At 39.9% G+C, this 25278-nt stretch overlaps 1 protein-coding gene across 2 annotated transcripts; it reads left to right on the top strand.

Annotated features, from left to right (window-relative positions):
• Positions 1–12955: 12955 nt before the first annotated feature.
• LOC143849810 (uncharacterized) lies at positions 12956–24741 on the top strand. Of its 2 annotated transcripts, none has more exons than XM_077359013.1 (6): positions 12956–13447; positions 14126–14212; positions 15533–15712; positions 15852–15938; positions 16026–16097; positions 22569–24741. In XM_077359013.1, exons 1-6 carry the CDS (start codon positions 13271–13273, stop codon positions 24483–24485), a joined length of 2520 nt encoding a protein of 839 aa, XP_077215128.1. In that variant the 5' UTR covers positions 12956–13270; the 3' UTR covers positions 24486–24741. The 2 variants fall into 2 exon arrangements, with proteins under 2 accessions (XP_077215128.1, XP_077215127.1); XM_077359012.1 differs by having other exon boundaries at positions 12957–13447; positions 15530–15712.
• The last annotated feature ends 537 nt before the right edge of the window (positions 24742–25278 follow it).

The following is a 25278-nucleotide window of genomic DNA, read 5'->3' as shown; positions in this document are numbered from 1 at the left end:
AAGGTCAAGGTTATTAATCCAGTTATACCCCTATATCTCACAAAATGGCTATATACTATTCTTGTACATGTGAAGAGGCTCAAAAAATCAAAGCAAAATTGGTTGGAGATCAATCGGATCTTAGGCGAAATTGCCAGGAAGGAAGGAGAAAATTATCAGAGAAATAGGGTTTTGCTGATGGGATTAATGAAGAATTAGGGTTCCTAAAGCATAAATCTAAGGTTTTAAGGTCAGGAAAAATAAAAAAAAAATAAAAATGAGATTCGGATTAAAATCAGCCGGAGTTAGGCCGGAATCTGACCGGAGTTGCAGCCGAAAAATAAAAATAAAAAAATGAAAGAGTATGATTTTGAAGAATAAGATCTGTGATTCTAAAAGAAATTATGGTCTATAATTAAGCTAGAAAAACAAAGAAAAGAGAAAAATAAAAAATAAAAATAATATATATATATATATATATATATATATATATATACCGATCGGAAAAAATGAACTCACCGGAGTTGTAGCCGGAGAAGAAAGAGTGGAGTTGGCCGGAGAAGTAGAGGTTCTCAGATTTGCAGGTACGACCGGTAGGGAATAGTCGGAGAAGATGATCGGAGAAAGTGAATCTCGGCCGGAGATCCGGTATCCTTGCCGGAGAAGAAAATTTGGGGATTTTGCTCAGCTAGGGTTTGTATACGATAAACTAAAAGAGATCAATGCTTTGATGAAAGAAAGAAGAAGAGAATAAGTGAAGCCTGCCAACCGTAGTCTTGCCGGAGAATTCGAACGAAGCTCGCCGGAGGATCGATCGGAGAAGGATCGGAGAAGACGAAGAAGGATCGGAGCTGACAGAGAAGAATCGGAAGTGAATCGGAGATGGATCGGAGAAGTATCAGAGAAGGATCTCAGATCTGCAGAGGCAGCCGGAAGGGATGATCAGTGATAGAGATGGATCTGCCGGAGGATGATCGGAATCTGACCGATGATGAGCCGGAGAAGGTGGAGTACCGGAGCTTAGATCGGAAAAAATGAATCTCGGATTTGCAGAAAAGGCCGGAGGAAAATCGGGGAAGACGATCGGAGCACGGCCGGAGAAAATGGAAGCCGTAGGATTGGAGGTGTAGAGGTTGCCGGAGAAGGATCGGAGATCCGATGGATCCGACCGGAGAAGGATCGGACGGAGAAAGAAAACCCAGTTTTTTCCCTCTCTCCCTCTCTCTCTGCGAATTTTTCGTAGATCCCCCTTTGATTTTTCCGATTTTTCATATTTATATAAAAAAATTCATGTTGATATTGGCACTCCAAATGGATAAAGCGCGCGAATTTATAAGCGCACCTCCGCCGCTTTGTCCTATTGGCAGAAGACAAAAAAACAATATTTTTTTACAAATACACCCCCTCTCAGGATAAAACAGCCTCCTTACAAATTTAAACTACGACACTGATTCAATCCGTTTGCTGATCAAACGATATCGGATTCCAACAAAATTTTACAGGGACCTAAAGGGGACTCTAACCTAGCTTAGGGTGCAATTTGGGATCTTAGTTCGGTGATTGGATGGGGCTTCGCACAAACATAGTGAACTTGGGTCTGGTCAAAATGGGGTGTCTACACCTGGACAGGAATGTGAGCCCATGGAGTAGCTGCTCTCGAAGCCGTATAGCCGAAATTTATCTTATCTATCAGCTTGTGTTCATCTCAATGAAAGGGCTGCATTTAGGAGACATTTCTAATGTCGTCGAGGCATGGCAAAAAGGTTTAGAATGGGTCTCGCTGGTCAAAGTTCGTCCCCTTAAACCCATATTTGTTAAGGACTTTGCATCTTTCCTCCTTCATCAGTGGTATTTTGATCACGATACAGATTTTCTGTCTTAATGTGACTCCAATAATTTTATCTGCATGAGAATGTGCAAATGAGAGCATGAAACATCAGCCTGAGTAGATGAAGTAAAAGGATCCATTGGATTCAAGTGAATATTCTTCTCGTGTAAACCCTCTTGGCAGTTGATTAAGTGACCAAGCGATCTAAATCCATGCCAAGTTCCCAGTCGTTCCATCTGCCTTTTATCTTTCTTTTAGATAAAGGACATGGTTGTCGCTAGTGTAGTCTTACTGGCTTTAAGATCCGAAAAGTTCATTTTGGTCTTGGCCCTGCCGCATCATCCTGTAATTTTCAATATGCGTATCTCAATCAATCCCAGAAACTGTCCTCGGGGTTTAGGCTATGACGGAATGCTTCTTGAGCCAACCCCTTCCCTTCCTGCCTTAGAGTTTTTGCAGGTTAAGGGATTTCTTCCTCTTTAGAGTCTGTCATAGAGAGTTTGGGAGTCTGTCCTACCCTTTTAAAGTTTAGGAGTCTGTCCTACCCTTTTAAAATTCATCAGTCTGTCCTACCTCTATAGAATATAGGATTCTGTCCAACTTTCAGAGAATTTAGGATTCTGTCCTTCCATCTTTCAGAGTCAGTCATTCTTTCAAGAGTCTGTCCTATCATCGTAGGGGTTAGGATTCTGTCCAACCTCTCATCAAATCATGTGATTTTTATCCGTTCTTGCAAGGTATAGGATGCTGTCCAACCCTTGCAGAGTCATGATTCTGTCCAATTCCCCCGCAAAGCATAGGATGCTGTCCAACCTTTGTGGGATATCAGGAGTCTATCCTACCCTTATGATGATAGGATTCTGTCATCTTGTGTCAAAAATAACAAAAACACTTCAAAACATCAAAAATCTCAAAAATCTTGAGTCATTAAGAGTGTAGTTAGAAAAATCAAGCCCGAACTACGGATGGCTTGATCCCTAGCTAAGGGGTACATAGGCAGCTCAGGAGTGCAGCTGGCATCTTGAGTTCAGTCATAGCTTTCACAACTTTCACAACTTCAAAAACTTCTATAAGCTTCAAAACCTTTCAAACCTTCCAAAACTACAAAAATTCTTCAAAATAACCTTACCAACAATTTTCAAAAGATCTTCCCGTAGAGTTAGGAGTCCGTCCTAGGCATTTGGGGTGTCTTAGAGTTAGGAGTCTGTCCTGTTTGTGTTGATATGCTGAGTCTTGTCGTGTGAGTGTCCTCAGAGTTAGGAGGCCTCGAGTCGTGGTCGGTTAGACGCTTAGTCGAGCCGATGGCTAGACTAGAATGCGCTTAGATAGCCCATGGTTTTTCTTAGGACGCATAGCCTAGTCACACATAGGGTGTAGGGTCCACTTGCATTAGTTAGGGCATATAGGAAGTCCTAAAAATTACCATTCACTTGAACTTAAGTAATGACGCAAGAAGCTTTAAAAACTAGTCAGGTCTAGTTGATCGAGTCTAGGATAGCGGTCCTAGAGGGTTAGGCATTGTAGTTTAGCATAGGTCGTCGAACTACATTGACTCTGATTCTTCCCGAGGCCGAGATACGTAGTGCAGCCAGGATGGATGGCCATCTTAGTCCGAGTCAAGTATCGCATTAGAGTCTAGGGTTTGTCATATTGTATGTTTTGCTGTGTTTTCTTACTTTCAAGTACAGACCCTATACCTTTAGCTTTAGCATGCATGTGTTTACCCATCAGAACTAAGACACCAATTAGGCATGACACTCATAACCTAACTATTCTTAGGTGGCATGTCTTTCATTTTCTTTTGTGTGTGCTTCTTATCCATCTCCGAGACATGCATGATTAGCTAGACGTTATCTCGGGGATATTCGTTCCCATTTCGCATGATTTTTGCCCAAAACTCTTCAAAGTTAATAATAAATGGCACAAGAGACCAGGTGCTTGCACTTGGGCGAATTGGGGGCGCCTAACCCCTTCCCCATTCGTCATCAGGCACGGACCTTTTGTATCTCTGGTTATCTGTGGCGACAGAGCACAGCATGGGATCCAGGGCCTACTTCCTTGGATGACGACTCTTTCTTTGTTTAAGGTGCGCCTCGAATCCGGGCTAGTCCCCGAATCGAGAGGTATCTCACTTTACATCGCCACTCATGCTGTGAGGGGCACTCTTTCGAGAGTTCCTTGGTGGAGCTCTCCTTCACGTGGATGATCTAGAGACTTTCTGGGGGGCTCGTCCCCCCGCCTCTCTCGGATCGGGGTCCACAACCAGTTGATACCCTCATTTTTCGTCATCCCCAAACTACGGATCACTGTATGCTAATGTGTCAATTAAACCTTGTTAAAGCACTTGGAATAGATGATATCCTCATTTTTCCCATAGGGTGCTTCATTTCGTTTTCGATTTTGAATCCGAGACCGATTATTAGACTCAAAATTGCATTTAATTTTGTGCAGTGATATCCCCCTCCTAGAACACAGCGGTACAACACTACTCCAAACCTTCTGACTCTCCCTCCAGCATGAACAGTTGTTCATTTTGAAAAATATGGGTGGTGCTACGTTGTTCAAAGATAATTTGTTGGGCCCACCAACAGTTCATGTTAGAGGGACATAGGATATCACTGCCCCCTTAATGGAGAGGGAAAACTAATCCACTAATACAGTGCAACTCGTTTGCACCATATGATGGGCCCACACAGCAGTGGAACGTCTTGATTCATCTCGTGGGTCCCACTGTGGATGTGCTTCATAGGACAATATAAACCGTCCGATGGTGGCTTGCTATGCAGCAGAGTGAAACAATAGTAGAACGGCAACGTTAAAATGCATACCGTTTTTAGAAGGACGGCATGCATTTTAAATAACAGCAACATTGCCCATTTGGTCCCGAGGGAAACAATAGTAGAACGGCAATGTTATTTAACATACAGGCAGCTTCTTTTCCACTATTTTTTCCAATCCACCAGCGTTGCCATTCTACTATATATATTTTTTCCTTCAATCCGCCAACGTCTCAAGAAAATTGTTGTTCTACTATGTAGAATAACGGCAACATTCTACTTTAAATGCATGTCACTCGAGAGGAGAGCAAAAAATGTCAAAATGCATGCCGTTCCTTCAATCCGCCAGCGGCTCAGACAATAATGGGGGATGCGACATGTATTAAATGCAAGCCTATTTTCCCAAGAAGAAATATTAAAATATTGAAAAAGGGAGGTGCAACAGAATGATTGAGGTGCACTCTATCTAGACTATGGTGTCAAAAAGGGCAATAGGGTCTTTATTCCTCCACTTTTTGAAGAACCGTATGTGTTTTGTTGATGAGAGCAAAACCGCCCTCCTCATGTAGATAGTTGCAATAAAGTATTCGCATGCCGTGTTTTTCTCAAAAAGAACACACTGTGATAAGCTTATTAAAGAGCATGGAAGCCTACATTTATCATTTATAACCTATGGCATATCGATATCCTTATAGTTAAGAAAAAATACCTTTTAAAAGTACCAACGATGACAAACAATCATTTATTAGTGAAAATGTGTTTTCTTTTCCTTTTTCATAGAGCAAAGTTAGATTCAGAACTGTAGTTTTGTATGCTACGAATCCTGTAATGGCCTTACTATTCCACATTGTGAAAAAGAAGGCTAAGAACCCTTTTATCCTCTCACATGACTACATGAGCCAAATTTCCAACATTTGTTTGCATGTTTCTGCAAAAACAATTATTGAGTACAATTGGGGAATGCTGTAGCTGGGCATGATAGATGCATCATGATAGATAGCTGGACATGGACATGAGTTTCATGTTGAGAAACGAACACGGAGTGTTGGACACGGTAAACCCCAAATTTTAGAAATGGGGACACGGCTAAAATAGAAAGTATATATAATCATAATTTGTGGATACGGATTCATGTGTCAAGTTTCAACAAGGATACGAGTTGTCTAACATGGCAACATCTAAAAATCTAGAAAAGGTGACACGTACATACATATAAAATTAGTGATTACTACCATAATTCGTAACAATATAAACATAGTATTCATTTAACAAACTAATAAATCCTATGATTAATCAATGATAATCGAAGACAAAAATGAGATAATGAGTTTTGGACTGAAAATGAATTCAGAAGAAAAGCTCAGTATGAAGTGTGCTGGAAGGAGGCTTTGAAAAAATTAGGGTTTCTTGGAAAACCCATGAATTTACTGATTATAATGAGACATGTGAAAGTTGTATGAAGCTCTTCAGATTAAAAGCCTTATAAGCTTCAAAACTACAGAGATTGGTTGTCTAATCATCTGTGAGATAGCAAGAAGTATGCATGTGTTCAAATTAATAGAAGGATGGGAGGACTAATCCAGTGCAACTCGTTTGCACCATACTATGGCCCACACATTGATGGGAGGACATCTTGATTCATCTGATGGGCCCTACTGTACATGTGCTTCATAGGACAATCTAGACCGTCCGATGGTGGCATGCCATGCAGCAGATATACAGTAGAAGTCTTTTCTTTGGAGACCACCGACCAAAGAAGTCTTTTGTTTGTGAGTTTCTATTTGGAGACCACCGACCAAAGATTAAGATCTTCTGCTCGTAATGATTTTTGGGCTATGCGCAATATAAGGTGGCCCCACTAGATAGAGGGTAGAGGATGATCTGACTGTCAGAATGTCCATTGTATGGGGTTGGATTAGTATAAGGTGCAAATGAGTTGCATTGGATCATATATCGTTTTTGCCTGTAAATCTCAGATCTACTAAATATTTCTCGATTAGTCATTGAAAATTATGAAATGGCAAAAAAAGATTAAGGGCTTCTTTGGTTGCCACTAAAATTGGCATATAAGATTAGTAAAATTTGATCTTATTTGCAAATGAGACAAAAAGTTCATGCTTAATTTGGAAAAATATTTCTATAGAAATGAGTTTTCCAACTTGGAAAACTCATTTCCCATGGATTTTTTTTCCAAAATAAAAAACTTGTTTTCTTAAAAAATTACAACTCTACATGACATTTGTAATTTTTTTTACCAAATATTTTGTCCATGGAAAAAAGTTTTCCATAAGAATACAAAAACAATAAAAATTAAGCGAAAAAGTCATGCTTTTATAGTTACTCAAAGGTAATTTTTATGGAAGGAAGTATTACGAGTTGTTTCTTGTTTTTCATTGTTGCCTTCTATGTGGTCTCTTCTATTTAGGATTCGTTTCCTAAATGCCTCAAAGCACTTCTTCAAGACTTGGTGTCACTCATTCGTCCCTCATGCAGTTGCATTGTGATAATCAAGCTGATGTTGCAGCTAATCCTGTCTTTCATGAGCGCACCAAACATATTAATATCGATTGTCACATTGTATGGGGGCGGCAATGATGTAGGACGTCATTATCTTTGGGATTCTGTTAGTTGGTTTGTCTGGATAGTGATTATCATGATTTCTTAGCTAAAAATAGGAGTTATCTAATCCTAGAGATTGACTATGAGTAGTGGGTAGTCTATAAATAAGGGGCTTATGTATGTGTTGAAGGCAATATTTGCATTGAATTAAAAACTTTATTTCTTCCTTTCTCTTGCGGATTCAAGAGCTGTTCTCATCAAGGTAAGACAGTGATCTTACCCGACGTTTCCGCTTCGTCAGGCAATGCCCATTTTCCTTCTTGGTTCAACTTGCCGATATCCTCACTAAGGCCCTTAGGCGTGATCAATTTCACAATTTGCTTTTCAAGTGGGGTGTTCAAGATCTTTAAACTCTAACTCGAGGGGGAGTATTACTACTTTCCAAGAACGAGGGGCGATGGAATACACTATTGTGGTAGCCGAAACGGCGGATTCGCCTGCAACATTACAATACCTCGCGCCTTATACAAGAGCGGCTTAGGCGGAATATTTTATGTACCGATAACAACATACTTCAATAATTTATGACGATCTCTCCAAACAAGCACAAGCTTTTCGCCAAACGTCTCTTCTATTAAGACGACCACCCAATCGCAGAGATGTTTTTTATTTGCATTCATGCCGAGTTCTTTCTTGTGTTTTTCATTGTTGCCTTCTATGTCATTCCTTCTATTTAGGATTCATTTCCTAAATAGTTTTCAATCCTAACTCTTGCTATTTTGGTAGTCTATCTCATTTAGGATCTTGCTATATTGGTAGTCTACCCATTTAAAATTTATTCCTAAATCGGCCTCGTTGTATTTGTAGTCATCCCAATTACGATATATTCCTAAAAAAGCTTCTAGCAAAATAGGTAGTCGTAGGGATTGGTTTTACCTTATACAACCCTACGAGCCTTCTCTCTTTCTCCATTACACTATAAATACATCTCTAACCCTCCCCCTAACCTATATCTCTCTTAGGGTTTCTTTTTATTTAGTATCTTCTTTGTTCTTATTCTTTCTAGTTGGAGTGTCTACATATGACCCTCTTTGTACTTTTCCACAAGCTTTCTTGAACGGCATCACATGAAGGTGAAGTAAAGGTAGATCAAGTACCCTGTCTCAGATTGCCGTTCAATAACGCTGTGGAAAAATACAGAAAGAGTCTGCATACAAGTGATGTTTATCATCTCTGGTACATGTTTCAATTTCTTCATATTGGATGATTGTATTGGGTTGTTCTTTTTGCTTTTTTATTGGTATTTATTTCTTTAATTCCACTAACAAAGATTCATCTCCATCGCTGGTGTTACATTATTCGCAGGTTCGATTCCTTTCAAATGTTAAGATGAGATTTAATGGATGCGGTTTAGAATTGCAATTAGTCTTGGGTTTTTTTCTAGGAATATTGTTTTCCAATTCTCTTTTCTGATCTTGAACAAATTATTGTTTTTTATTTCTTCTTCTTCTTGTATATGGGATTTGTTAGGGAATTTTGCAGAAAGGCAATTCACGGCTGACTTTTGCATGAGAGAAAGCTTTGGAACAGTTGATATCCTCATTTTTCGTCGTCGCCAAACTACGGATCATTGTATGCTAATGTGTCAATTAAAACCATGTTAAAGCACTTGGAACAGATGATATCCTCTTTTTTTTTCCATAGGGTGCTTCATTTCGTTTTTTATTTTGAATCCAAGACAGATTATTAGACTCAAAATTGCATTTAATTTTGTGCAGTGATATCCCCCTCCTAGAACACAGCGGTACAACACTACTCCAAACCTTCTGACTCTCCCTCCAGCATGAACAGTTGTTCATTTTGAAAAATATGGGGTTGGATTAGTATGTGGTGCAAATGAGTTGCAGTTGTTCATGCATTGATCTTAAACAAGGATTGTTGCCTGTAAATCTCTAATCTACAGAATATTTCTCTACTAGTCATTGAAAATTATGATATGGTGAAAAAGCTAATTAAGGGCTTCTTTGGGTGCCACTAAGATTGGTCTATATTTGCATGTAATATTATTATAATTTGATTTTATTTGCAAATGAGACAAAAAGGTCATGCTTTTTGGAAAAATATTTCTATAAAAATGAGTTTTCCAGCTCCTGGAAACTCATTCATGGATTTTTTTTTCAAAATAAAAAAAGTACCTTGTTTTCTTATAAAATTACACCCTACAACACATTTGTAAATTTTTTTACTGAATCTCTTTTCCATGGATACAAAGTTTTCCATAAGGATACAAAAACAAAAAAAATTGTTACCGTTTTGGATCTAGGGTTTTCGTTAGTGGGGCCCGTTTGAAGGAAAAAAGTAGTAGAATGGCAACGTTAAAATGCATATCGTTTTTTGAAGCAACGGCATGCATTTTAAATAACGGCAACATAGAATGGCAACGCTGCACATTTGCTCTCGAGTGAAACAATAGTAGAACGGCAACGTTATTTAACATACTGGCAGCTTCTTTTCCGCTCTTTTTTTTCAATCCACCAGCGTTGCTAGTCTACAATATTTTTTTTTCCTTCAATCCGCCGGCGTCTCAAGAATGTTGACGTTCTACTATGTTGAATAACGGCAACGATCTACTTTAAATTGTTATGTCACTCGAGAGCAAAGCGAAAAATGTTAAAATGCAGGGTGTTCCTTCAATCTGCCAGTGGCTCATACAATAATGGGGGACGCGATATGTATTAAATGCAAGCTTATTTTTCTAAGAAGAAATATTAAAATATTGAAAACGGAGGTTGTAGTAGAATGATTGAGGTGTACTCTATCTGGACTCTGATGATGTCAGAAAGGGCAATATAATCTTTTTTCCTCCACTTTTTAAAGAACCGTGTGTGTTTAGTTGATAAGAGCAAAACAGTCGTCTGCATGCATATAGTTGCAATAAAGTATTCACATGCCGTGTTTTTCTCAAAAAGATCACACTGTGATAAGCTTATTGAAGAGCATGGAAGCCGACATTTTTCATTTATAACATATAGCATATTGATATCCTTATAGTTAAGAAAAAAATATGTACCGACGATGACAGACAGTCATTTATTAGTGAAAAGTTATTTTCTTTGCCTTTTTTAATGAGCAAAGTTAGATTCAGATCTGTAGTTCTGTATGCTACGTATCATGTAATGGCCTTACTATTCCACATTGTGAAAAAAGAAGGCTAAGAAGCCTTTAATCCTCCCACATGACTACATGAACCAAATGTCCAACATTTGTTTCATGTTTCTGCAAAAAATAAAAAATAATAATAAAAAAAAAAAAAAAATTATCGAGTACAATTGGGGAATGCTGTAGTTGGGCATGATAGATGCATCATGATTGGTTATTGTTGCGCTAAAAAAATGGAGATATGTTTATACGGCATCGGAAGAGCTGAGGTGGATCTGCGCGAGGTAGCAAACGGTCAGAAGGCTAACCTAGGGTGGTTACTCCAGGAGGTCCTCCAATGCTTAAGTCAGTAAGTGCATGGACCAGCTCGGCTCAGCTCGTTAGGCTCAAGAGCTCGGCTCGGCTCGGACAGGCTCGCGAGCGGCACCTTACCGAGCTCGGGTTATATAAAGGGCAACGATATATTCACAACCCTCATCTTTCCTGGACAACCCTATCTAGTGTAATTTGACTACTCTTTTTACACCACGGGGGAGTGGTCCAAGTAACAAATGGGGTTCCAAAAAAGAAGTGACATATTTTGCCTCCCCCTTCACTCCTTGGACAACCCTTTTAGTTTATACATTAATATATAGAGAAAAGTGTTCCTGTGCGGAGGAACACTTTCCTCTAATATATATATATATATATATATATATATATATATATATATATATATATATATATATATATATGAGGAAAGTGTTTCTAGTCCAGCCGACTAGAGATCATTCTCTAGTCCGCCACCCAAAAACACATGGGTCCCACATATTTGGGTGATGCAAAGCATTCATTTGATAGGCCCTGACATAGAGACGGTGTCCACAAGAAATTAGCTTCATAGGATCATCCCAACCCTATGATTTGTGGAGCTTAAAATGGACGGCTATAAACCGCCACAAATTTGTCCATTTTTTAACTCCACAAATCGAAGGGTTAAGAAGATCCTATGAAGCTGAATTTTTGTGGACATCCTATCTATGATGAGGTCTACCAAATGAATGCTTTAGATCACCACAAAATATGTGGGACCCATGTGTTTTTTGGTGGCGGACTAGAAACACTTTTCTCTCTCTCTCTCTCTCTCTCTCTCTCTATATATATATATATATATATATATATATATATATATATATATATATATATATATATATATATATATATATATATATATATATATATATATATATATATATATATATATATATATATATATATATATATATATATATATATATATATATATATAGAGGAAAGTGAAGCTACACTGCCGGTGTAGCTAACTTAGTTACACCGCCGGCTTAAAATACCATGGGCCCACATTGTTTTGGTGATCCAAAGAATTCATTTGATTGGCCCTCACATACATAGGGTGTCCACCAAAAATCAGCTCCATAGGATCATCCCAACTCTACGATTTGTGGAGGCAAAAATGAACGTGTAAAAACCTTCACAAATTTGTCCATTTTTGCCTCCACAGTTTGAAGGGTTGGGATAATCCTATAGAGCTGATTTTTGGTGGACACCCTATCTATGTGAGGGCCAATCAAATGAATTCTTTGGATCACCAAAACAGTGTGGGCCCATTGTATTTTAAGCCTGCGGTGTAGCTTCACTTTCCTCATATATATATATATATATGGAAACTTATAGTGCGCTTAAGCTCCCCAATCACATGGGGGCCCACTTTGTTAGGGTGATCCAAACCATTCATTTGCAAGGCCTTATGATAGATAGGGGGTGTACCAAAAATCAGTTCCATAGGATCATCCTAACCCCTCCATTTGTTGAGGACACAAAATGGGTAGGGACTTTAAAATGAATGCTTTGGATCATCCTAACAAAGTGGGCCCCCATGTGATTGTGCGCTTAAGCTCACCATAAGTTTGGTGAGCTTAAGCGCACTAACAGTTTCCTCTCTCTCTCTCTATATATATAACAAGCCTTGACGAGCCGAGCCTGGCCTAGCTCGGGCTCGGCTCGTTAAGCTTAACGAGCAGGGCTAGCCGGTTCGGCTCGGCTTGTTAAGGATTCGAGCCGACCTCGAGCTGCCCGAGCCCAAACTGACACCCCTAGGTTGGAGGTTTAGTCCCAACTTAAAAAAGGGTACTGCCCGATGAGATTGAACCTCTGGCTCCTCAAACGTAGAGGTCAAATCAAAGTGAGGGCCCGTAAAATTGATAATACAGATCGATCAACGATCATCATCGGGTTCACCCATGGAATCATCAAAGTTAGGACCACTAGACGGATGGAAAGGATTAATCAATACCAGGCCCACCTAGGCGCCTCATTGTATTTACATAAGACTTACTTATTTTAATAAGGTGTGCTTCGATTTCGGGCTTTGGAGTCAAAGTTAGGGCCCACTAGATTAGATGGATGGATAGGATTGATCAATAGCGGGCCCACCTGTGCCAGAGTAGTGTATAAAAGTTTTGGGTATTATTTTTTCACCCCCACTGTAGGATTATGCGCCCCTAAGACAACTTGATTGGACATCAACAACAAGTGTTAAAGTCTGCCACTATCCACTTTACTAGTGGGCGCATAATCCTACATGGGGGTGAAAAATCATATCCCCTGTATATACAAAACCAAATACACCACTATTACAAGCAATAATATGAAAAAAAAGCCTCCCTCTCTCATCCTCATTTCTTAGCTTCGCAGCTTAAGTTCCTTGCAATCCGACGCAGCCGGGTTTCTCTCTGGAATGGTATAAAACCCTAGCTTCTCAAAACGCTCCTTTTCTTTTCTATTTTTGCCCAATCGAATCTAAAATCACGAGATGGAGGAAAGAATCCCTAAACCCTACGAACCGAATCCGAACAGGGTTTGACGTCTTTCGAACCAGTATTCCCGATAAGCAAAAGGGTTTCTTTAATCCCCCCTAGGGTTTTCAGATCGGACCACTTTCGATCCCACAATGGATTCCCGAGATTCTTCATTGAACAGAGACGGATCTACGCAGGACGATGACGGCCCTCTTTCCGTCATCGGCGGCCTCGCGAAGGATGCCGGTGTTCTATTTCAGTCCCGTCGATTCTCCGAATGCATTGATGTCTTGAATCAGCTCTTGCACAAGAAACAAGACGATCCAAAGGCACCCCTACTTTTCCCCCTTTCTTGTTTCTCTATATCTGTTTTTTTTTTTTATCTGCATCTGCTATCATTTTAAACGAATGGCTAAGAAAGGTGGCTCCTTTTGTTTCCCTTTTTATTTTATTTTCTTCGTTTTGGTGCGGGAGATCGACTGGATCCTGTTCTGATTTGATTTGTTGCGTTCTTTGTTCACAAACGCATATCCTTTTTTAGGCATAATGGTTCTTCAAAAAATGAAAAAAAATTAAATTTTGTGTTTGATTTGATTGTGTATTCATGTTGCTGCTTTTGGACTGCATTGCATTTTCCTATTTCGGATTTGAATGGTTTTGACTAGTGGGAAAGTTTGATTTATATCCAGCTCTATTAAAGGAAGTTATTTACTAGTTCAGGGAAGTGGCTACTGATAGGTTTATTTGTATTGAGCATTAATTCAGTGGTTAAACTGCTAAATGAATACCATGAATAAAGTTATTAAATTAATTGCCCTTTCTGAAATTTATCCGACATGTTATTATTCATTACTTCATTTATATTGCGACTCTTTTCATCTTGTGAATCCATGTATTCTATGCTTGTTTATGTTGATCGTTTCGATAGGTTAGAGCTCACACTCTTACTCATATGTGTGTTTTCTACTTATTGTTTTTTGGTTGTCATATGTTTGTTACTGTCGCAGGTTGTTCATAATATTGCTGTAGCAGAGTACTTTCGTGATGGTTGTTTCGATCCTAGAAAATTACTTGAAGTGCTAAATAAAGTTAAGGTAGGTTTCACTTTTGGAACTCGTTCATCATCATGTTATGCGATGTTTTAGTATCATACGGTCATATTGATTATTTTCTTTTTTTAGGTGGTTGTGAATTGGGTGAATGATAGCAGTCTCATCTTGCAATTATATTTATTCTTAGAAATCGATGCATTTTTTTATCTCTTGCACTATAATGGTTTCCAGCTTCTGATTTTACTTTCCAAAACCTCCTTGTTTAACCAAAATCTCTTGAGTTAACTAAAGGGAAATGATAGCTGCACCCCTTCTTTCAATAATGTCAACTTTCTTCATTTATGCTTCTCTGATTAGCCTTCTGTTCAGAAGCTTTTATAATTCCCAAAAAGCTATCAACAGCCAATTACAGGAAGTGTTTAATAATGTGAGGAGTGCTGTTATCAAAATGAATGTAGTTATCTGTTTTCTGAATGGTAAATGTAGTTGTCATTTCCTTTACAAAATGCCTATGAAAGTTTCAATAATAGCCTCAGTCCTTCCATCATGTTTATTGGTTGGCTAGTGATGTTGCCAATGAGCTTGCTCAGGGTGGGTGCGCCATAGAGATGCTATTGTGATCCGTGAGTACTTCCTGTTCCTGTTTGGTTGGGTTTTAGTGTTTTGCTTCTTGTGTTTGTTCTCTTGGTCGTCTCAGTCAAGGCTTTCTTCTTTCTGTTTTCTCTCTTTTCGTTAATAAATTCTTGTTGCAATTTTTTTTTTTTAAATCGTTAACCCTCAATTGGAGTTTATTTGTTTCTAAATCTCTTTACACAAAAATTGTGTAGCAGCAAGTAGCTATGGGAGCATTTTGGTTTATTCAATTTACACCTCTTCTCCATTTATTTTGTATATCTCTTCTTTTGAGTCCCTCCGCGTTGTCTCTTTCTGTGAGATTTGATTTAGAATTGGAGGATGATCCAAGCAAAGAAAATCCAAGAATTGGAACCCCCAAGTTTGGTTACAACAATACGAAAAAAGAAACTATGAGGAGAATTGGAACCCTGAAGTTTGGTCACCCCATATTTCTTCCATTTTCAATATTTTTTATTAAAAAAATATTTTAGTGGGGCATAGGCATTATTGCATTTCTAAGCTTATGTTTTACTTTATTTTCGACTTGGCCACTTCACTCCAGTTGTCACCTTTTAAAATCATGGTTCCATCTGATGCAAAATTGGTTAGCAAATTGAAGGGTGCCTTTTTCTTTCTTTTGTTCTTTTTTTTTTTTTTAAATTTTATTTCTGGTAGTCTAAAGCTCTATATAATATGTGTTTTGGAAATATTTCTTTGTTGACCATTTCATTAATGATGATTTAGAAGGGAAACGAAGACCTTGCTCGTGCATCTGGACTACAGGTTGATGTTGTCAGCGACACTGGAAGTAGTGCTGTTTCAGTGTATAAAGGCAGCAGTACTAATCCACATCAGTTTTTCGCTGCAAATGCAACTGGTATTGACTATACAGATGAATTTGACACATCTGTAGCAATGCTAAACACTGTATGTTCTCTTGACCTCAGCAAAATTACTATATCATTTGCTAGAAATCCGGGTTACTTACCTTTATGGAACGTTTTAGTTGGCTTTGATTTACTAGTTAATGGTGTGACATATTTAGTAATCATCTTGTGTTATTCAGGCAATTATCTTGTTCCATCTCCACGAATATGGAAATGCGTTATCTGTTCTTGAACCACTATATCAAAATATAGCACCCATAGATGAGGTACTACTTTTTTGTTGATTATTTTATATTTTTTGGAGGTTATTATGGCGCCTCATTTATTTTTTCATTATTTTTATTCATATGCAGACAACGGCCCTTCATATATGCCTTCTTTTACTGGATGTTGCACTGGCTTCACGCGATGCATTGAAAGCCGCAGTAAGTTCTAATTTTGTAGATTTTTTTTTGAATGATTCTAATTTTGTAGATGTTACTCATTGCTTAAGTTCTAATTTTGAAGATGTTACGCCTTGCTTCTCTGCCTCAGGAGACTCATTGTTTTATATGCATGATGTGATTTTCCCATGAAAAATGCTTTAGGGTTGACAAATTCATGTTCTAAGTTGGCTGTTTTTTAGTATATGGCCAGTCAGTTGGCTGTTTAGTGATTTTGTAGGATAAATAAATATCTATGATAATTCTGGCACTAATGGTAAGCTTCTGAATACTGAAGCATGGTGGCTTATGGGCTCTCATCTGGACAATTAGGAATATCTATTTAATTTATTAGTTCTCTGCTTGCTTATACTTGCTGATATGCTTGACCCATTAAAATAAAAAAGATTGAAAATTGTTAAAAATATTAACCAAGATGGCGAAGCTATTGAATGAGTTTTATGATATATACATTCAATTTTCGTGACAAATAACAGTCTTGATGGCTTGATTCTTACTTGACAATGTGTTTAGTCTTATAAATTGTCTACTTTTTTGCATAGTCTTCCATATCAAGAAACTTATGGTTCTGTGAACTAAAAATAATACTGAAAGATTATTTATAGATGTGACCGGTTAGAAATGGAGTTAGGGTTAGAGAGAGGAAGAAGAGTGAATATGGAGAGTCTCCACAATGGAGCTCCTCATGTATATGATATATATAGGCCCCAAATAGGGCAATAGTGTACAAAGACTACAATACCCCTAGTACTACATGTAATGCCTAAACTACCCTTACATGTTATTCAACATAGCCAAACACACCCCAAATATAGATCTACACTTATTTAATCATTAGAATAGAAACCAACGAACAAAGCCATGCCAAGATAAGGAGAAGTAACCAGAGTTGAGGGGGAATCCTTGCCAAGAGAAGAAGTAACCACAGATGAAGGAAGGTGGGATGTGGTTCGGAGGGCAGCTAACCAGACAAAGGTAAGAAAACTTGGCAACTGGAAATGTTCACGGTGCTGCGTCGTTGATTTCAAATGAAGAGTGGCCTGGTGGAGTTGTGGAAAGATCTAGTTGTCCAACGATCAGAACCTCCCTGTGTTGTATCACCAATTGGGTGGATTATTTCAGCAACAAGGGAGGAGATTGTCATTTCCGTTGCAGACGCTTATCCAGCAATGGACTTGGAGGGTATGGGCCAGGTACAGGATGTATCACCAATTGGGTGAGGCCTTCCTAGATTCCTGGAACTGTCATTCTCAAATCCATCCCAAACTCAGGAGAGGGATTTGGGGGTAAAAATGGAGGCTATAGGTGGATTGGGACTCTCAAAACACGTGAGAACTGGTTAGTCCGAGTGAGTGGAGTCAAAGATGGGATTCATTTCTATCGACTAGATGATTTTGACGTGTTAATCATATCCCGCTGGAAGAAAACACATTCTTTAATGCAACTGTGGTGTAGAAAGGTGGTGTCTCCCTTTGAAGATTTAGCTCACTGGTTCCTTAAATTCTTAATCAACATGATGGCTACATGGTGAGAGATATCAGGCATTCACCCTCAAGAATGGTGCGAAAATAACCTTCGGGCAATAGGAGAGAAGATAGGCAGAGTGCTGGCAACTGACAAATCATGCCGGGCAGGCCATGGATACGGGAAAGGTATAATCTTGATACAAATCTCATCAGTAGCCCCATATTCCATAGTTATCCTAGTATCTCTTGACTCGGTGGTCTTCTGGGCGCTTTCGAAAAAGAAGCTGGATAGTGATGCCTTACAGACAATCAGCACTAGGGAAACTGGTGAAGATAAACATAAGGCAGAAATCAAGCGCTGGACGTTCCATCCCTTGGTCAATAATCAAGGAGAAAAACTACTCTTCGTCCAGTGAGTTGATTATCGACAGAGCGATCGGATTCTGCCATTGTTGGTGCATGTTAGTAAAGAGGCAAACTATTCAAATTTCGAATACAGTCGTTTAAGATGCATTGTTGTTCATTCTTACACTGGAATACAGGTGGAAGCAAATCCATCTCTGTCGTTGATCGATGAGAGTTGTGGTTTAAAGGCAGGTGTCACCTTGGACTGCATGGTTGCCAACAATTGGCTCATCCTTATTATCCCCTGAAATTCCCCAGGGGCAACAGTGGGCGCATTTATTGCCTATAGAGTCCAGCTGTGCCAGACATTTGACAGTTCAGTGAGGGTTACTCAGCACACACAAGATGTCGAGTTGGAACCAGTGGGAGGTCGAGGGCGGTCTACAAATGTGTTGGGAGTCTTGGCGATGGGCTCAGCGCCCTTAGTAGGCCCGATACTTATATCAACCGTTTTATCGTGGGCCCTATTTGCGGGTTTCTCACACCCATTATGGACGTAGCTGGGCCTAATGCAGGAACTATTATCCCAAGGCTCGCGAGTCAAACCCAATTCACCACTATCACATCGTTGCATGTGACAACTGAACTGGATCTAATTACTTTCTCCCCGGATCTATCTTCAAATTGCAACTCAAAACGAGGAACAGGCTTCTTCTCCATCACCTCAAATGAGAGACTTGCTGGATGCTTCCGCCGTGTTAGTGTTATGCTGCAGAGCCGAGGAAGAAGAAGTCCATCCGCCCTCCTGCAATCTTTATCTAATGGTTGAAAGCAGCTTCACAATGGAGGCTGAAACTAGATCACCATCTACCCCTATCCCCTCGTTAGTCATAGATAGAGAACTACTTGTCCCTATTGACACATACTAATGCTACTATTCTAGTAGAAGACGTATCTCATGGTCAAAATTCTGGGTGCTGCATCAGATCAACTCAATCAAACCTATCTCTAGTTGCTCATGCAGAAGAAGCATACCTGGGCACGTAATTGCAGTTTCTACTGGCTCATCACCCTGATCCGACTAGTCTGGTAATAGAATCTCTCTATCGAAGGAACCTGGAAACTGCTTCTCCAACAAGAGGTGCTATGCGCAACAGGATGAATTTCTGGAGGCCAAAAGTGATAGCTAGCCCAGGTACGCCCTGTAGACTTTATGTGAGATTGGCTGGTTTGCTCTCTTCTTCTAGGTCAACGCAGGTAAGAGATTTATGTCCAAGGGGGTAGATGATCAGTCACTTCACCCAGATGATGTTCAAAATGATCCAAACCCTTGTCAGTAGTCTTTCAATAGTGGTAAATGGAAAGAAATCAAAGGGATGGTGTAAAAGTTGGTAGTGAGGAGGGGATTTGGAAGGAGAATCACAGAAAAAAGGAAAAAAAGAAAGCATAGGGACAATGACTCAATGGTGAGGGAATGCAATCGATTAGCAATTGTTCAGGCTGCTGAGGAGGAGGCGAGGAAGCTTTACCAGATAGCATGACAAAGACCTATTCAGAACCTAAGGGGGCATTTGGATATGCGGATTTTAGAATATTGGATTTCTTCAAAATTGTAGTTGGGAGACGAGAGAAGAAGGAGACCGTCCATTTTACTTATGTTTAGAAGCTTGGATTTTAAGTAAGAAATCCAGGTTTCAGAAATCTCTCCCTCATCCCGAGATTTCTAAAACCTGGAAACATGAGATGATCTCCTACTCTCTTGCTGCCAGAAAGAAGCCAAAAACCTGGAAACATGGGATGATCTCCTACCCTCTTGCTGACGGAAAGAAGGCTTCTTTCCGTCAGCAAGAGAGTAGGAGATCATCCCATGTTTCCAGGTTTTAGAAATCTCGGGATGAGGGAGAGATTTCTGAAACCTGGATTTCTTACTTAAAATCCAAGATTCTAAAGAGAAGCGAAACGGACGGTCTCCTTCTTCTCTCGTCTCCCAACTACAATTTTGAAGAAATCCAAGATTCTAAAATCTGTTTATCCAAACGGCCCCTAAGTGAACAGTTCGTAAGCCATGTGGTGGAAACTGACAGGGTAATGGGGCTATCTGAATCATGGAGAGAAGTGGATCTCGGAAGGATGTTTTAGAGGTTGGAATTAAGGGACATATAGCGAGATCTGACATAGGGCTATATTTGAGGCATCGAGAAGAATGATTAGGGAGATGGTGCGTCTCTAGTCATCCGTCGACTATGAAGGAGTCTAAACAAGTAAATCCAGAGAGGGAAGGAGGGATATCCTATCTTGCAATGTGAGAGGGCTGGGGACCCTGGAGAAGAAGGTCCATGTGAAGCAATTAATGTTAAAGTACAAACACGATCTCCTCTGTATCTAGGAAACCAAGATGGATTGTATGAACATAGCAGCCATCAAAGAACTTGGATGCCGTTATTGACGCAGTGAGGGCTGTAGGAGGGACTCTTTACACATGGAATGGGGAGCTTTTGGATTAGAAGAGGAAGTGAAGGGGAGACATCCGGTGACATTTTTTTTGAATAGTAATTGTTAAGATTTTTTTTTTTTTTTTTTGAAAATTGTAGCCAATGTTATTAAAAAAGAATTAGATGGTCAGTGTACTTAAAAGGTAAAGAGGGAACAAACAATACAATAAAAGATAATCAAGGAGGAAGAGAATCAAATATGGCTAGAGATTCGTTGGACACTCCCTCTCTAGCTAAAGTGCTAACTATCTGCTGCCTTATTCGCAGATCGGCGTACATGATGAACCTCCACCACAATGGAACTCATCCAATCAAACATTTCATCGAACAACCTGTCAAACCTCCATGGCGGTTTATGAGATCCTTTCAGCCAACAAATAACATTCGATGAGTCACCTTCTACCATCACATTATTAATACTTTTTCTCACAATTAGCTCCAAACCTTGATAAGCCACACGCACCTCCGCTTCTGAGGCGTCCACCACGCCAATAGGACCCACATAGGCCCATAGTACCTCCAGACTCATTTCTCAACACTCCACCCACACTTGCAGGGCCTGGATTTCCAAGGCTAGAGCTGTCAAAATTGAGTTTTAAGGAGCCAGGAGGAGGGGGTTCCCACTCTTGAACCACTTTCTGTTTCGACTCAGCAGATGTGCAGATGTCCCTTCATCTCTCCCATATGTCATAGGCCGATACAAATTTGAAAAGGGATAGATTTTGCCCAATGAACCGATAAAGCAATCACTTTGACATATAGGTCGGAAGAGCTCTTGGGTTTTCCTTTAAATATCCTAGCATTCCGTTCCTTCCAAATCACCAATAAAGTTGCTAGAAAGGAGACATTCCACAAGGCTTTGCCTTTTTCCTTCCATGGGTTCAACGACCATCCTGTTAGAATCTCTAAGAGGGATTTTGGAAAAACCCAAGAGATGCCAAATCTGCAAAGCAACTTACTCCAGATATCTCTAGCAAACTTATAATGGAGGAGTAAGTGATTAACCAATTCCCTCGCTTCAAGGCATAGTGCACAATGGTCAACAATAAGAATCTGCCTCTCCCTAAGAAATTCCACTGTCTGAGTAAGTAATTGTTAAGATATCCGGTACAGTTGTCCTGAAGCAAATAGTTAAAACTCTAAGTGGACCTTCACGGGGGAATATCGGTCAAATCGGGTGGCTGACCATAATCTTTATGGGAAAAATTGTACGAAATCAGGAGCTAGTGGTCTAATCCATGGTGCATAGGTGATTTTAATGTCGCAAGGTTTGTAGAGGGGAGGGTTGGGTGCTGTAGAACTAGTTCCAGCATGAACCTTTTCGTACTTTATATCCAGTAATGAACTAAATGACTTTCCACTGAACGGGGCAAGGCAAGATATTCTAGGATTAGGATCGACCATTTCCTCATTTGTCCATTATGGAGATCTATCCTTCCTTATGTTTGTCAAAATGCTCTCCCCCATACTATATTGGATCACTGCCCTGTACTTTTGGATCCTAGGTTGGAATTGTGGGGCCAATTCCTTTTCGCTCTGAGCTAGTGTGGCTCGAAATCCCTAAAATGGAGGAGCATTTGGGTGATTAGTGGAGAGAAGCTGGCGTAATGGGTGCCCCCGATGTAGTGATAAGCCATAAACTGCACTTTATAAAAGACAAGCTAAATGAGTGGAAGAAGGGATCACAAAGAGAAGTTGTAGAAAGAAAGCAATGGTTTCTTTATCGTATCCATGAGATAAACATGGCGGAAGAAGATGGAGTCTCCAGGGTGGAGGAGGTACCTTTTTTTTGTTCCTGTTGCTAGATCAAATCAGTGTATTTTATCATTATTGCAATGCAACCATCATTACTTTATTATGACATTTTCCGATAAAAATTGCCCTGGTAATACTTTTGAATTCATAAATGTCACATGTAAAGAGAATGTTTTAGTAATTCAATGTATTTTTTTTGGGGGGGTGGGGGGTAAGTAAGGTGGGATTGAACCTCCGTCCTCAAGGTTTAAGTACAAAGCCTTGACCGATTAAGCTAGAAGCTCTATTCCCAATGTTCTGTTTTGCGACTACAAAAGTCTATGATTACTGTTTAATTTATATAACCTTGATCTGTTACCAGTATCACAGTCCCTTGTAATTCTTTTGGTTTTCAGGATGTCATTCAGTATCTGGAAAAAGCTTTTGGTGTTGGTTACATGATTAGTCATGGAGATAATGGTACCACTCCACAACATCTACTTTCAAACCAGGCAGTAAAAGTTTCCTCCACACCAAACAATTTGGCAGCTCCTGATGCTTCTAATTCAGATTCCACGGCTGGTGCGAATGCCCCAGAAAGCCCTTTATCAAGAACATTATCTGACGAGGCAGACTACGAAAACCTTCTGTCGACACTGGATATCACGCGGCAGAACTTGGCAAGGCCCTCTGCTCTCCCATCCTCGAATGACCTCTCAAGAACACCAGCTGGACGGCCTCCTCCCGCCGTTGATCTTAAGATCAAATTGCATCTTTACAAGGTCCAATTTTTGCTTCTCAGTAGAAACCTGAAAGCGGCAAAGCGTGAAGTCAAGTTAGCTATGAACATTGCACGTTGTAGCAGTAGAGATACCTCCACTGCATTGCTTTTAAAGTCTCAGCTAGAGTACGCTCGTGGTAATCATCGCAAATCTATAAAGCTCTTGACAATGTCCGGTAACAGGACAGAGTCGGGGATGTCTAGTATGTTCAACAACAATCTTGGATGCATATATCATCAGCTAAGGAAACATCACACCTCAACTTTGTTCTTTTCAAAGGCATTGAAGAACAGCTCCTCACTTCAATCTGAGAAGCCTCTGAAACTTTCCACTTTCTCGCAGGATAAGTCTCTCCTCATTGTATACAACTGTGGGTTGCAGTATTTGACATGTGGGAGACCGATGGTTGCCGCTAGCTGTTTTCAAAAAGCCAGTTCAGTTTTCTACAATAGACCCCTGCTTTGGCTCCGACTTGCCGAGTGCTGTCTATTGGCACTTGAGAAGGGACTTCTGAAATCCAGCGGTGTTACTAAAAATGGCAAAGAAGTTAAAGTTCATGTTGTTGGCAACGGGAAATGGCGGCAAGTGGTTGTCGAAAATAGGCACCTGGATTCCACGGGAGAGAATGGCTTAGTGAGTGCCAATGATCGACACATGCTCTCGATTCCTTACACTCGGCAGTGTTTGCTCAACGCACTGCATCTATTGAATGCTCTTGAGTTGAAGTTTTCAGAGGCCAGTGCTTCAATGTCTGCCTCCGAAGAAGATGAGTTGATTAAGAACTCAAACCACGAGAGTTTGCCCATTGGGGATTCAAAGGCAGCAAATTTTGCAGCAGTCTATACTCAGGCGAGTGCGAATGGCGACCCCAAAGGGGGTGGTGCTAGCTCAAACACCACCTTCCATAGCTCCGTCTCTGCTTATGAGGAGATGTGTAGAAAAGAGAATCACATGGTTAAGCAAGCTGTTCTAGCAGACCTAGCATATGTGGAACTTAACTTAGAAAACTATTTAAAAGCCCTATCGGCCGCCAAAGCACTCCTGCAGCTACCAGAATGCTCCAGAATATTCATTTTTCTAGGTCACGTGTATGCGGCAGAGGCCCTTTGTCGCCTGAACCGACCAAAAGAAGCTGCAGAGCATTTGTCTGTCTACATTTCAGACGGGAACAATGTTGACTTGCCTTACAGTGATGAAGATAGAGAAACATGGAGAACTGAAAAGGGTGGAGATGGTGAGGAGCTGAATGGTTATGTGACTACAAATAATACTTCCAAGGAAGAGCCCCGGGGTTTCCTCGAACCCGAAGAGTCTCGTGGAGCCCTATATGTAAACCTTGCTGCCATTTCTGCTATGCACGGTGATTTGGAGCAGGCACACCGGCTTATCACACAAGCTCTATCAATGATGCCAAACAATCCAACGGTGGTGCTCGCTTCGGTTTATGTGGATCTTCGACTTGGTAAGACACAAGATTCTCTTGTCAAGTTGAAACAATGTGGCAGTGTTAGATTTTTTCCTAGTGACGTAACGACATTGACCAGATCTTGATGGTTGCTTGTATTGGTGACTTGTTGATTAGTCTCCCCACCCCTTTGAGAGTTAGCTTAGGCCAGGAATCTCAAAAGTGTATTTGTAACATATATACAACCAGTCGTAGAATAAGCTTTTCTCCCTCCCCCCATATTTTAGGGATCGGTGGGCACGGGACATTGTTTTGGTTCTCGCAGATGCCCATCGTTCAAACTCAACCATGTAGTTTTGATTCAGATTACCAGTGTTTTAGTGGCTGATCATCTGTTTTTCACTGAGGTACTAGCAGCGTTTTTTTTCTTCAAAGATTTTGAGAAATCAATGCGGGAAGTAAATCCAAAGCCTTCCTCCATTCATGATCACACTTTCTCAATTTTGTTAGTTTTTATTCTCGTGTATAGTAGTTGAGCAGCAGCTAACTCCTCTGAATCATGAAATATCATGAAATATTCTCGGATGATATTCAAAGATTTAACTGGTCTTTTTTGGATTTTTTGCATGAAAACTCTGACCCTTTTCTTGCTAAAGGACCTTTGGAAGATGTCCCTATCTTGTGTGAAAGGGATAACAAAGGGAAATGATATCAGCACTACCATGTTTTTATAATTGAGCTAACCCAACTTGTAGTTTATTATTTAAAGAGCTGTCAAGGGTTATTACAGTTCCCAGAAAGCTCTTACAAACCAATTAAATAGGAAAAGACTTTCTGTGGTCGTTCAATTATTAATTTGTTCATCAGTTTCTTATTCATTTTCCATGTCTTTTGATGGGCGTAGCTTTCTTCATAGTAGATCGGACATTCCCTTATTTT

The sequence above is a fragment of the Tasmannia lanceolata genome, unplaced genomic scaffold (genome assembly GCF_043159265.1).
Source record: "Tasmannia lanceolata isolate RefF3 unplaced genomic scaffold, GAP_Taslan_0.1 ptg000018l, whole genome shotgun sequence".
In the NCBI taxonomy this organism is placed as follows: domain Eukaryota; kingdom Viridiplantae; phylum Streptophyta; class Magnoliopsida; order Canellales; family Winteraceae; genus Tasmannia; species Tasmannia lanceolata.
This window is presented reverse-complemented; position numbering and strand designations above follow the sequence as displayed.